Below are 14,689 nucleotides of genomic sequence, written 5' to 3' on the forward strand. Positions count from 1 at the left end.
CGTCCGTTATCTGTTAACAAAAATTTTGATCTTCGTTTGTTGCATGTTATAACAAAACTATATTGTTGATCAGATTCCCGCAAGTATAGCGTAAAATCAGGATCTCGAAGATGGCTCCTGCAAGTTTTTTTTAATAATATTCTAGATCTAGTATTAATCAACGCATGGATACTATACAAGGACACGACAAAACACAAACACAACTGGAGAGCAATCCTTGTTCACAATTAGCGGAAGTAATGGCAAGTAAATGCAAGAATGGAAAAATGTCAGCAACAGGAATATAGTTCAATAGATTGAAAACATTTCTAATTTGCGCAAATCCTCTGTCAAATTGGATAGTGCAACAAAAATAGAACGAATTTTACTTGTATCGAGGGTAAAAAGTATGTTTGTGGTAAGTGTGTGTTTCAAAAAGTGTGCTCCGTGAGCGGATCATCAAGAAAAATTGTTTCAACATAAAGTACCTCGATTAAAAAAAATCTGTTCTTGTATACTTTGTATATATTAAAAATAAATAGCTCAACACGTTGAATGCTGTTGCTTTTCATTCATAATTTTTATCAAACAACAAAACTATTTCTAACAAATTGATGAGTATGGTAAAACTAGATATACAGGGTGATTCACGTAACTTGCACACCTGTTGAAATAACTTTTAAATCACGCGTCTAATGAAAAGTTGTTTAATACAAAAATCGTATAGTTTTAAGGGAGGAGAAATATGACGTATCACTTTTGCTATTAAATTTTTTTGTATCAACTTTTTGTATTAAATTGTGTTGGCAATTCTGGTATCAAGGTTGCCAGTGGTGTGCCAATTTTTCAAATTTTCTAATTCTGTACTTGGCTGCAATATCATAATTTAACTCGCTTCTTTTTCTACCCTTGTCGAACTCGAATCGACGATTCCCAACCACTGTCGTACCTCGAGATTCCGAGAGAAACGTGGGCAATAGCCCGTGAATCGGCTGCAAATCAGCCGAACCTCCCCTAGACAACGCGCGAGTCGCTTCGTCTGGAAACAAGTAGCTGGATTGACAAAGGCCGTCAAAAGGGGCGTCAGCCGCGTGAATCGCACGATCAGGATTACCCGGGACGGCCCGAATCGTGGCAAATCGACTCGGATCGTTCGCCGTTTCCAAACAAATCGATTCCGCCTCGGGCGTTTAGACACGCGCTCCCGAAATCCAAATCCGAGTGAGCCCCGAGCGCGTGTACCACGTTCGTAAATTATGCAACGGAACGCGCGTGCACACACACACACACACACACACACACACACACACGCCGATCACGGGCTAAATCCTCGCGTGCATACATATGTAAACGGCACGAAGCATTCGCATTCATGTATGCAGATTCGAGAGACGGACGGCCAGGACCTTTGAGGGACGATCGATTGGCTGGCCCTTATTGTCCGACAGGCATGAATACGGAGCAAAATCGGTAGGTAGAACATCGTTGGAACGGTCCTGAGACCTCCTTCGAATTTCCGCCGATCGGTGAAACGGAGAGGATCATCGGTGATACGATTTTCGATCGGTACATCTCGCGTGGATTATGTGAATCGAGAAAAACTGACTGACGGAGCTGATAACTTTTTAAATCATCTTTTTAATTTTCCGTTCCTTTAATGTGATACTGAAAGTGCGTATGAATTCTTGATTATAATCATGATATATTAATATTATTTTATATTAAATATAAATTAGAATAAGTATTATTTTAATATATTATAATATTATTTATAAAAAAATATAATATTGATATTATTTTATATTTAATAATAAATATTATTTGAATATATTGTAATATATAATTATAAGATTCCTAAAAGGATCTTACAAAAAAAAAAAACCCGACTTTCATATACATTCGAGAAAGACAAAACGTCGTCGTTTGCTCGTGTTCAGAAGGGTCATTTTCGTAAATTGACGTAGTTACCACTGAAAAGACGATGTCTATGGCGATTTTACTAAATTTATCTAATCGTCTTGCGGGTAGCAGCTGTTACACGGTCGAGGTCGTTTGTCCATGTTCAAACAGCTGCTTTCAAACGATGGAAATACCGATGGAAGGGGCACCGATGTTTCTACGATTAATGCGCGACTATAAAGGGCACCTGAGCCTCGATTGGCGCGATTCTGATCAAACAAGCGACGATATTCTACGAGTGGCGAGTACGTTTTAATAAATTTGATACTGAATACAATCTTTCTTTCAAATAAAATACAAGTTCTAAATAGTTGCGATCAGAAAACACTACGAAAATTGAAACTGAAACATCACACAAAGGGCAACGAGTCGCCAATATTTTTTCCCCTCCACCAACAAGTACCAATAGCAGATGAATCCGATGCCAATAAACGCTATAATCTTTATTTCAAATGAAATCCAAGTTTTTTTTCGATCTTTGCGAATATCACGGACATACCACAAGATCGAAGCATAACTTCGCGAAGGACAACGAGTCGCGAGTTACGCGGCCAATATTTCTTCCTTTTACCAAGTGCACACGTAAACAAGCCTCCTTGGCTGCAGCGACCAAGTTGACATTATTACCACGGGCAAAATACCGCGATTCGCCAGCGTATCCGAGTAGCGAATCGCGGCGCGAGATCGCGCGCGTTTACAGCTCGGCTTACCGTATGCAGAAGATCTCTGAGATGCGAGGATCGAGCTGCCACCCTCGAGGACTTTGTTCTCCGGACTGTGACCAAGCTGCCCTCCTTCACCGACAACACTCGTGGCATCGTGTTCGATCTGACCAGTCGATACTCGTCCCCCGGATGCCTCCTCGTCTTCCTGAACGTGCCGCACAACATGTTCGATCGATATACTCTCGCTCGTCGCGTCGTTCAATCAAAAAAAAAAACAAAAGAAAATCACTGCTCGACGATCATCGATCGAGTCTCCTTCGCTGGACGAAAAGCTCTTCGACCGGAGGGGAAAGAAAAGAAACAACCTCTTGGCAGTTACTTATAAAACGATCGCGTGTCACCGTGATTCCGTATGTTCACACACTGGCGTCGTTCACCGTTTTCCTCTAACTGTCCCGACAGGTTAACGCCTCTCTCTGTCGAGGGAAACTGGTCCCCGAGCGAATTCACGGTCCCTTTAACCGGTTGCAAACGCGGCGACTGTTACGCTCCTGGGATTCCTACGTTCCATCCACGCGAACACGCGAACACGCGCTCACAAAGACACCAGGGGGGAGGGGAGGGGGGGGGGGCGAATATTTTTTCTCGCTGCTACAGCAGCACGGCGCCGCGAACAGATTCCTGCATCTATTTAACTGTCTCCTCCGGGGCTCCACTCGTGCTCAACCCCCCTTTCTCACCTCTTTTATTTCTCGATGCTCTCTTCTGCTTCTCTAAACCGTGCTCCCTCGGCTTTCGGCATCTCTTTGCGTCCACCGGTGCCTCTTTCTCTCTCTCTCTCTCTCTCTCTCTCTCTCTCTCTCTTTGCCTTTCCTCCCGTCTTTTTTTCTACTCTTTTCCCCTCTCTTCTTCTCCTTCACTCTATCACGGCACCCACGTACTAATTAACAACCGACGCGTACGCGACGCCCTCCTCCACGTCCCGCTCCGCGAGCAACTCCGACGCGAGATCGGGGTGATCGACCGGTAAAAGGAACTGGCCGGATCGATCTCCGGATCGAGCGTGACGCGCGATCGCTCCGTGTCCGCCTCGCCGACGTATACTGCTTCAAAATACGTCGTACCCTTTGCGATCCTGCAGATTCTTTTCGATCTTTCGAAATCTTCCTCTTCCTCAACAGGTCTTCTCGATCGACTTTGCTCTCGATACAAATCTGCCGTTCTATTAATTAATTAATTCCACCTCGAGATTTGAACTCTAATGCTCTGATAATTGATTTACTCCTCGAGTAAAGTTCGAACTGGTTGGCTGGCAATTAATTTTTGTTGCCCGGGTAGGTAGGACACGCAACATCGAGACGAGAGATTCTTCTTTTCCGGTAACGACCGATTTTCTCCACGAAGGTAATAATCGGGCCTCGTGACGCGGCGATACCGGTTCACCTGTTGTGCCCTCACACCAGCCACCCTTGGCCGAATCGCTGGATGCTTTAATTAACGGAATCTCAGCCAGCTCGAGTCGCAGTGAGAGCCGAGAGTCGACTGAAGGCATAAGGCTCCGGTTGTGGTCTTCGTCGAAGGAACCCCACCACGTTGATTTCAACAACACCCGGCACCCAGCCCGACCGGACGACCTGGTCGCGTGGCGCTCGGCACAGATACGCAGTGTTTCTCAAAATCCTCTCCTTTCCTTCCTTCTCCTTTATTGCCAACCGATCTCTCTCGCCTTTTCCACCAAGCCTCTTTGTCTCGGTTTGTTCTTTCCATTTTGACGGGCGTTGATGAGCTCGCGTGATTGCCATCGCGTGTATTCTTTAATACCAGCATAAAATTGCCAGTGAAAAGCATAATGCAACAGCGAAGCTTTATGATACGACAGAGTGCGCAAGCTTTCATTTAGAACATCGTTGAAACACGTTGCTCGTGAAATTTCGAAAATTATAAATTTCCAGAATTAAATTCTGTCGATTTGAAATTTCTATCGAGATTTGTTTTCTTTTTTTTTTTTCTTTTTTTTTTGCTCTAAATGTGTGTCGACATTCCTCGTGAAATTTCGACTTGCTCCGATCTTATGTTAATTAATTTGAGAACTAGAGTATCGATAACTCGGAGTAATTTTGTCGTTCAACTTCCGACGAAACGATGTAGCAAAAGTAGAAAAATGTTGAAAAAGTTTCCTTTTCGAAACTGACATACAGACGCTGCTCGTTACACAACGAAACGGTTCGCAGGAGGCACACCTATGGATGAGATAACTTTGAAGGACTCGTTCTACGACACGTAGGAGAAAAAAAAAAAAAAAGAAACGTAGGAAGTATCGCGATCCGGGTGACCCAGTTCGCGCTCTTGAATTTCAGAATCGACGTTCTTTCGTATTCCAAGGTTCTATTGTGGCGACGCCAATCGATACCATCTCGCATTCGCCGATTTTTCAACTCTTTCTCTCTCTTTCTGATGCCTACACACCGTAACGATCGCGTAGATCAGATTTTTCAACGTAAATGTGATCTGTTGCCGATGAATTTCTAGAAATCTCGACATTTGTAAAAAATTTGAAGCTGCAAAAATACGAACAATATTTTCCATTTGAATTCACGAAGCGGAAAACCGCGTGCGACCGTGTTGAAATTCCAGAATTAAAATTGATCGTAATTGAAATTACAACGACGCGGACATTCGTGAAATTTCATGAGAGAGCTTCCTTTAGAATATTTTACACGAATTACGTACATTCTCCACATTTTCGAACATTTTTGATTTTTCAATTTCGAAAGTTGTACATGTACCAACTGCAGTGTAACACTCGCCGAGTTTGCAAACGAGTTCGTCGTATTTCTGCTTCTGCTTCTCATATTCTCTCGTTTTCGACCACGAATGAAATTGAAAAGAAAAATGTTTTTCCCCCGCGGAGTTTCTGCCACGGTAAAGATCCATTCGCGTCTGAATGGATGTAGGTCAACCGATACAACTGAGTATATACCGGAGACATCTGTCAGCTTGCGCAACTCTGTTGAATATTACTATTAATTTCACGTTCGGAAGGCCTTTTCTACGCGCGAATATTTGCGGTTTTCGTCGAGAAGCCGATCGTTTCGCTGCGAACATATTATTTTCTTGTTTCCTACCGGCTGCTCGTTGATCTAAACTGTCGAGCGGCGATCTTCCTCTTACGAATCGCCGCGAGGACGAGGATTCTCTTTTTCACTGATTTCTCTCGTTGCACGAGCCAATGAAACTTTGATCGAGAGAATATCGTTGCTTATTACCACGTGTCACGATACAGTAACTTCCCACTTTCAAATTCCTCTCTCTGGTATTACACGTCAAACGATCGCACAGATCGCCGAACTTAACTCGTATTAAATTATCTAACGCAACGTAATCGCGAATGCAAGATCGTATCGTTAATTTCCTTTCCTCAGTTTCTCCCGCGTTAAACGCGAATCGCGTCAGATTTCTACTCTCACAATCTCAGACCTCGGCTCTTCGCGCTGGATAACAAAAAGATTTCGTACTGACACTGAGAGATTGACGTCGCTTCAATTGCAGAAATTTGGAGAAATATATTGGCGAGCAAACACGGACGCGGTTCGTTTCCTAACTTTCGCAACAAAGGCAATCGAACGTCCAAAAGAGCCCCGAAAAGGTCTCGTGAGTTGATGAAAGCAGCTCCCTTCTGTCATAAATTTGCGGTGTATTCAACACCGAACATCGCAACCTTTGAACCGAAATTTAACAATACTCGACCATTCGATTGTTCTATTTCGCCGATTGTATTTCACTTGGCTGTTTGCCAATTTTTTTTTCTTTTTAATTCTTTGCTTCCCTCAAACGCTGCCCAATCATTGCAGAGCAGCGTTCGAGAGACGCAGGTTTGTTTCACTTCGCGTTGAAAATTGATTGATAATTGGCGCGATCGTGTTATTTTTTTTTTTCTCGTTTGTGACAGTTATTGCATAAAATCGTTCGAAATAAATTTGTACTCTCGTTTCATTTTGTCCTACTCTGTCCTGATCCAACGGTATATCTTTCGACACCTTGATCCGAGCAATCGAATGATTAGAAATATAAGAAAGCTGCACCGAGTTGACCACCGTTATCGTCCCCATATTACTGCGCCTTCGCTGACTAATAAAACGTTCGAGTGACCGGTACGAATTTGCATGAGAGAGTCGGTACAGTAATAATAAACGACAGCCAGCGTGGGACACAGTACGAAAAGGGTGTTTTAACCCTCGCTCAAGCAAGTGTAATTTTCGCGTGACTCACTGCGACACCAACTCACCCTCAGTCGAAAGAAACTGAACGTCGGCCATCTTGGATACACATTACAGATCCTATCGGAGGCGATCGGCGTAACTCGCGGTTAGGGTTAATTGAATTTCGTTCAGCGAGGCCATTTCAAAACCGAAGAGGCATTAAATTTTAATCACAGACTGGATTATACAGCGTGTCTCAGCTCCTTTTCACCGGAGGAAAGGTAACGACCGAGCAAACGACGACGGCCCGTAATTAATCCGTTAATCCACGAGGCTCTTAAACCAGAAAACGGCGAAACGATCCGCGGGGAAACTTCCAAATTGAGTTTCCTCTGCCCGCTTTCCGTTTTTCCTTAATGCGACTTCGCGTTTCATCTGACAGATAATGTATCGGCCGAGGAGAAAGAAAACGGAACTTTTACCTACGTTGCCGCAAACTATTTGATTACGCTGGAACTTTGTTCGGGAGGGACAATTTATGTAACTGCTGTTCACCGTGACAGAAGTTTAATTACCTTGAAGGGTAAGTAGCGTTGAAGTAAAATACAGAGGCAACATTTTTCTAGACTAATCTTTCAATGCAGCAAGACGTTCTCCACAAAAAAAATATTAACGTGTCTCGTGTCTAAAACCTATTAGTTTAGGAGATTTTTATAAAAAAGTTTTAGTATGTAGATGTTATAAATAGATTTTTAAACAATTATTGTAAAATCTGACTCTCCAAAAAGATTTCAAAGAATTTTTATAAAGTCCAATCTCTAAGAAGACAATCTCTTTTAAGTCCAATCTCTTTTAAAGGCTCTTTTATAAAATCTACGCATAAAAGACAAGAATAGTATGAATAAATAAAAACTCCTTTTTCCTTTCTATGTACATAGATTAATATTTTTTTACAAAAACTGACCTACCGCGTCGACTGACTACGTAAAAAAAAAATTGTGTAATTGTATCTGAAAGAGAGTGACCTTCATCAATCTTCTATACCAGTCTATCTACAAACAAATTAAGTATACTAAATTCCTGCCCGCTCAAAACAGAAAAGAAATGCATTCAAGATATTTTTCAAATGACCGATAGTTTCGGAAATAATTGCATTTATAGATCAGAATTAAGTATACTCTCAAAACAGAAGAAAAGGCACAACTGCATTTATAAATTAAAATGAAAAACCACTCGGTATATTAGCATACGTGCGATAGATAATTTAAAAATTCATTTTCAAGACAAAATTATATCTCACACCTAAAATCATGGATGTCAAATGCATTTTCTTTTTTTTTTTTTTCAACAATCATGATTGAATCTTTATGTTATGGAGAAATATAAATTTATGAGAATCGTAAAGATCGAGAGCTGACCAAGCATCAGGTTCGAAATGGTCACTATAGTTACCTGGTTCGAACGAAAGGAAATATCTAACAGAAGCCACCACGCCAGTAGAATCAGTCACCTACATCTCTGGAATGAAAATATCACGCGGGAAAAAGCTCCGAGCAGTTACGCGTGGCGTTCATTCCTAACCTAGTCGTTCGCCACTTGAAACTGGAACGCGATTGTTCGCTCTTAATTGCACTGGTAATTGCGACTTCTTTCGCTCTGGCAATTACCCGATTGTTACGGCAACGATTGTATTGGGATTCGTAATCGCGGGCAAGTACTACAACTGACGATGGGACGAACGCGCTCGAAATAATTGCGCGAGCTTCGAAAACAATCAGCTCGAGTCGCTCGTTCAGCTTATTGAGAAATATTCGCTGTCGTGAAAAAATTCGTGCAAAACTCGACCGGAGGGAAAATAAATTCAAACGTGTTATTCCGAAGTGAACTTGAATTTTCGAATAATAATGATACTGACGATATTCGCGATATCGCGATTCAACGCGTTTTTGACTGTCACGTTCGCGCAATAACTTTCACGTTTCATCTACGATGACGAAATATGTAATCAATTTCTATCAAATGTCACGTTGCGTAATAAAACGTTTTTATTTCGTATCATCTAGTTAATCGTGATGTTTAACCCTTAGAGGAACGCAACTTTAAAGCACGGAATTTGTTTCAATAACATAAAATATTTCTTAAAATGAAACGAAGTAATATTTAAATAAATTCTTTACTACAGAGTGGAAGCATAAATAGTGTCCCACCATGCAACTAACGTTTCAAATGAAATTCATTGAAACCCATCTTTAGGTGGGTTAAAAAAATATCCCACCATGTATTAACTGTAAAAAAAAAAAAAAAATGTGGGACAATTTCAAACCCACCTAACCTCCAACGAATTAAAATTCTCGTTTTAATTATTCCAAAGTGTTTACACGAAATAGGAACGGACCAGATGCCACCACTGACAGATCGTGGCAGCCGAGCGTGTTAACCGAGCTTTCGAAACTTTGACACGCCGTAATTTCGCACCGTCAACGCTGTAATTTGCTTTCTACGCAACAAGGACGAGGCTGCGACGTTCTCGAAGAAAAGGTGGCGATGAAATCTCGCGGTGAAAAATTTGAGAATCCCTGGTTTGTTGCAGGTTTTACCTGAGGGGTGCGCATGCGCCGCGACCGACAGATGTTTCCTCCTCGCCAACTGTTGCACGCCGCGACGAGAGGCCGAGGCTGCATCTGATTTACCAAAGAAAGAGAAGAAGGCCGGAGAGAAGAAAGAGAGGGAAAATCTTTCCATCTTTCCTGTCCTTCCCTCCTCCCTTGGCCCCGCGACATCCAGGCGAATCGAGTCCTCGGGGAGGGAGGGAGAGGAGGAAGATGAGGGTTTCTTTGTCGAGTCGCCAGCAGCCAAAAGGAACCTCGAGGAAGCTCGCGCGAGGGGGTGGCCCGCCCCTATTTAGAACGGCAACAACGACACAGCCCTTATGTCGTTTAAGACCTCGATCGACCCTGGCGAGAAGCGAGAGTTCGCGTGGTAGGCCGCCGACCAAAAAGTAAGATTTATCGCTTGGTCCAATTCCCCTTGGCTCAGACTCTTTCACTGTGACGCCTTCGCTGTGCCCGTTTATTGGCCATAACTACGTGGCCCATAACAAGTTCTACGTCGACAGAATCGATGCGTTGGAGGCCTTCTCGATGACTGTTTTTATTTTACAACTAATCTTCGAATTTTCTCCCTTCTACTCCACTTCTAATGTTTCTACGTTTCTACGTTACTCGGACTCTGTGTGAGAAACACACGAGCTCCCCAAAGAGCTGGCTGGATAACATCACAATTATAAGTAGAAATGGGGAAACGCGATCGTTAAGGCAGTGAGCTTCTCGTTGAGAAGTGGTCAAGTGCCATTATCCTGTCGGCGAGGATCGGGAAACGGGCGAATCAAAGTGAAACAGAGCGGGCGGAGGAGGGAGGGAAAGGCAGAGCTTGGGAAAAGAGAAGCTCGTTAAAAGAGGGCACACGTACAAGGGGAGACGGCGTGGTCGGTATATATCGAAACGAGTCACGAGCCACCTGCTCGTTCCGTGGTCTCGCCCGAGCGCGATTCGCGTTACGACCGCGTCGGTGAGATTTATCGCGTACGGAATATCGAGTGGCCGGGGTACCACTCGGCCAGTCCTTATTACAGCTTATTAAGCGGCAGTAAACCGCATCCATCCATGATCCAGGAACCGGTCACGAGCGAGAAGCAGATCTCCGGTATCACCTGCTTCTCCTCCCGTCCTCCTTCTCCTCATCCTATTCCAGCACATCGTTCTTTCTTCTCTTCTTTGTCCTCCCTTTCCTTTTTCTATCGTGATTCGCGCGTTGCCACGGCTTCTTCGAAAAGAAAAAAAAAAAAAAAAAAATAGCCGCGAGCCGCTAGCTTTGCCGCAAATGCAAGAGCGATCTTTGATAAATGTTAGGTGTGGCGTTGGATGTTCCACTCGCGAAGACAATGTTCCAGGTTCTCGCTGGATTTATTACTGGGTTTATTCCGTTATCGTAAGGCAACGCGGCGCTGCTCGATGACCCGTTATGTGGGAGGAGCGTAGAAGAAGATGCTCGTACGCTTCTATTGGTTTTTCGTTTCGTTTTGGAACTTTGGATCGAGGAAAATTTGTGATCGGGTATTGTGAAATACGTACAATACGTGTTGATCTCTGAAGAGAATGGGAGACTGGTTACGATTAATAATAAGTAATGAAATTTATCGTAACCAGCAGAATGAAGAAAAAGAAAAATAAGAATTTAAAACGTATCATCATCTACCTTTAAGCATCTCACTTGCATAAGATTGCACGATACAACGTAGCAACCTACTTCCATCTCGCTTCGATGAACAAAAATCGTTTAAAACGACGTTTAAAAAAAAAAAAGATTATTATCTCTACGCGTTACTATACTAGCATTACGTTACAAACACGACCAAACTCTTAATACAATACATAAGAGTTCTCTTAAAAAGTATCAAAGTGGATCAAAAAACCATCGTTGAATGAAACCGTATAATTTAATTCAACAACTACACATAACCTATACAATTCAATAATCGAACTCCCAGAAGAAAAATTAATCATTTTCGTTTCTTTTTTTTTTTCATGAACTCGAGTTAATAAATTTTCACTGCCGAAAAATCATGAAGAGTTTCCACCATAGTAGATTAAAAAAATCATCGTTATAATTTAATTCAACTATTACACCTAACCTATACAATTCAACAATTCAACTCCCAGAAGAGAAATTAATCATTTTTGTTTCTTTTTTTTTCATGAACTCAAGTTAATAAATTTTCATTAAATTTTCACTGCCGAAGAATCATGAAGAGTTTCCACCAAAGTAGATTCAAAAATCATCGTTATAATTTAATTCAACTATTACACATAACCTATACAATTCAACAATTCAACTCCCAGAAGAGAAATTAATCATTTTCGTTTCTTTTTCTTTTTTTTTCTTTCATAAACTCGAGTTAACGAATCTTCTCTTTGTAAATCAAGCTAGTATCTCCCAAACGAAGAGTTCCACCAAAGTGGAATCATCGTTGGAAGAAACTGTACAATTTAACTCATAACCTACACAACTCACAGAAGAGAAATTAATCTTCTTCTTTGAGTTGATAAATCCTTACTTTTCGAGGAGGAGATAGCTTCTTCGTAAGCCGAGTCAATATCAGACTCCTCTTATTGGAGTAGACTTCGCCGATTCATCGATGATCGCATAATCCTCGGCTCGATGTTATATCTTCGGTGATCTCGTCAGCTACGTTTTTCATCCTACTGGATCCCGACTCGCCATCTTTTCCCTTCCTCCTTGCCTCGTGCTCTCGGCCACTTCACCTCCTCCTCCTCCGCCACGTCGAACGAACTTCGTTTCTTCTCTGTCGTAGAGGATCTTGTTCCTTGTTGGTCGGCCGTGCCACGTTCAAATCTCGGCGATCGTCGAGGGGGAGGCGATTGCTTAACGACGCCAACCACCTGCCCCGGTGAAGAGGAACACGTGCTGCAGCTACGAGAGGCAGCTGCAACCCAAAGGACGAGGCTCGTACACACGTATGGACGAGACAGGCTTCCTCTATTCCCCTTGGCGAGGTGTTGAGAGTGTTGGGGCTTCGGGTATACAGGTACCTAGAGTCCAACGAAGATGAGCGCACTCAAAACCACACGTCATTCCTCGCTTCTCGAACCTTCGATCCGTCTCGACAATCCTCTCCTCTCTTCAGACACTTTCCACCAGCTCGTTGTTTGTTCTACTGTTTTAGTTGTTTCGACTATTTCACTCCAGTCTGAGAGAGATCGCGAAGTCGTGGAAATTGGAATAACTATTTGATTGGATCTTTGGACTCATAGTATCGCAAAGAGTACGTGTTAATGATGACTCTGACATTTTTGATCCTTTATCGGTATCAGAAGCTAGCAGAATAGCTCTGATCTCATTACAGATTTCCCTCGGAGAATCGTATTGAAAAAAACATTTGGTTGAATGTTTGCACTTACGATATTGTAGAGAGTGACTATTAATAATAATTTTGATATTTTTTATTTTTAATTGGCGTCAGAAGCTATCAGTAGGTCTAATAGCTCTAATCTGATTTCGGCATTTTTCTCGGAGAGAAGTCGTATTGAAAAAAAGGGGAATCTTAGAAATTGAAATATATATTTGATTGAATTTTTGGACTTACGATATTGTAAAGAGTGACTATTAATAATAATTTTGATATTTAATTTTGAATAATAATTTTGATATTTTTTATTTTTAACAGGTATCAGAAGCTATCAGAATAGCTCCAATCTGAATTGAGATAGACATTTTCCTCGAAGAGTGATTATATTGAAAAGAGGAATATGAAGAAAGAGGAATTATGGAAATTGAAACGTATTTGGATTTTTGGATTTAGTATTTAGATGTTGCTAAAAGTGTCTACCAATGGCGGCTCGTACGTAGGCTCTGTGGAACTGCAACACCTTCAATTTTCTCAATGTATAAATACTTATATTTATTTATTTTTGTAACATTTAATTTCATCATCAACAACCCAATACAATTCTCTCGTAAAAGCAATAATAAAAATCCACAATTTGTCTATATATTTTGAAAGTTGCAGCGTCCCTACGATGAAGCTACTAATGACTATTAATGGTAATTTAATACTTTTGTGTATAATTGGTATGAGAAGCTAAATAACAGAGTAAATTCGAGATAGGCGACGTTCATTCCCTAGCATGGCAAAACTAGATTTAGTACAACGAAATATTTAACGAAATTTCATCAATCAATCAATTAAATCCAACTCCAATTTGCACGCAATCACAGGAGATAATCAATTTTAATCAAATTTTGTAATACACAATTCATAGATATTATCGGACTGCGGTTGCCGAACAGAGATTAGTTTCGTCCACCAAACATTATCGTAAATGCACGAGCATTATGAGCACGATGGGCGTCAAGCGAAAATATTGCATTTAAATATTCGAATCCTCCGCGCCTCTAATGGATAATACATTTGTCCTAATCTTGAATCTTCAACGATGCAGAACGATTGCATAATGGAAAGGCTCCATGAATTTCAAGCAGATTTAAAAAGAACGTCCTCGAGTGTTTCCAGTTGTTGGAAGAACAGATCTCGGAAAAAGATTAGGAGAGGAGAGGAGCAACAGATGGCAGACAGAACGCGTGGCTGACGCGCGTTGCGAGTTTTCTATCCTTTCGATTTTCTCCGCCGCCTGTACCCGCGATGAAAAAGAAATGGGAATCGATTTGTGTTCGTGCTGCGGAGGAAAGTTTCGTAGCCGCGAAACTCGAGCAATTGTCATCGATTTCCTTCTCGACGGCTCTCCCGGCTTATCCTAGCTTTCACGTGAATCCAACACGAAGTAGAAGAAACGAAGACATTTCATTCTAAATGGCGAATGGCGTGGCCAATTCATTGTTGCTAGAAACTATCCTTTCTCTTTATCTTCTTGGCAATTTCATCGACTGCATTCACGTTTAAACGTACGTTCCGAAACGTACGTAAAATTTTATCGAAACGCCAATTCCAAGTCTAAATCAAAAACCAAGAAACTTAAAATTCTAATCGCGAACATTTGTTATATGTTTGACGCAATTGAATCGAACGAAATGAGAAGCAGCATCATGGCATCGATTCGCTGTAACAACAACGGGCAGTGATAATGGGTTCGGCTGACCTCGAGGCTGACGAAAACAGAAGCCTTCTCGAGACGCGGAAGAGAGGATCGCCTTACGAGGATACGAGGGAGTTTAGAAGCGAATGAAGAAGGCCCGTCAAACTGCAGCTGCTCCTCGGCACGTGGGTCGAACCCGCTACCTGAACTATTCTATCCACGTTCGCAATCTCCTTTTCCACGTTTCTCGTTGTATGCTTCTTTTTTTTTTTTTTTT

General features: G+C 41.9%; 1 protein-coding gene across 2 annotated transcripts in view; it reads right to left on the reverse strand.

Annotated features, from left to right (window-relative positions):
- The window catches only part of LOC122527361 (amyloid beta A4 precursor protein-binding family B member 1-interacting protein), a 223,836-nt gene that overhangs the window by 112,429 nt on the left and 96,718 nt on the right, over positions 1-14,689 (reverse strand). Inside the window, exon 1 of one of the 2 annotated variants that reach the window (XM_043651470.1) lies at positions 2,649-3,142. The exons of the other annotated variant lie outside the window; for it this stretch is intronic. Within the exon in view, the coding sequence (XP_043507405.1) occupies positions 2,649-2,828 (180 nt within the window). The 5' untranslated portion in view covers positions 2,829-3,142. Of the gene's footprint in view, positions 1-2,648; positions 3,143-14,689 lie in introns of those variants that run through there. 2 annotated transcript variants of the gene reach the window in all.

Source organism: Frieseomelitta varia, unplaced genomic scaffold, assembly GCF_011392965.1.
Source record: "Frieseomelitta varia isolate USP_RPSP 00005682 unplaced genomic scaffold, Fvar_1.2 scaffold_215, whole genome shotgun sequence".
Taxonomy (NCBI): domain Eukaryota; kingdom Metazoa; phylum Arthropoda; class Insecta; order Hymenoptera; family Apidae; genus Frieseomelitta; species Frieseomelitta varia.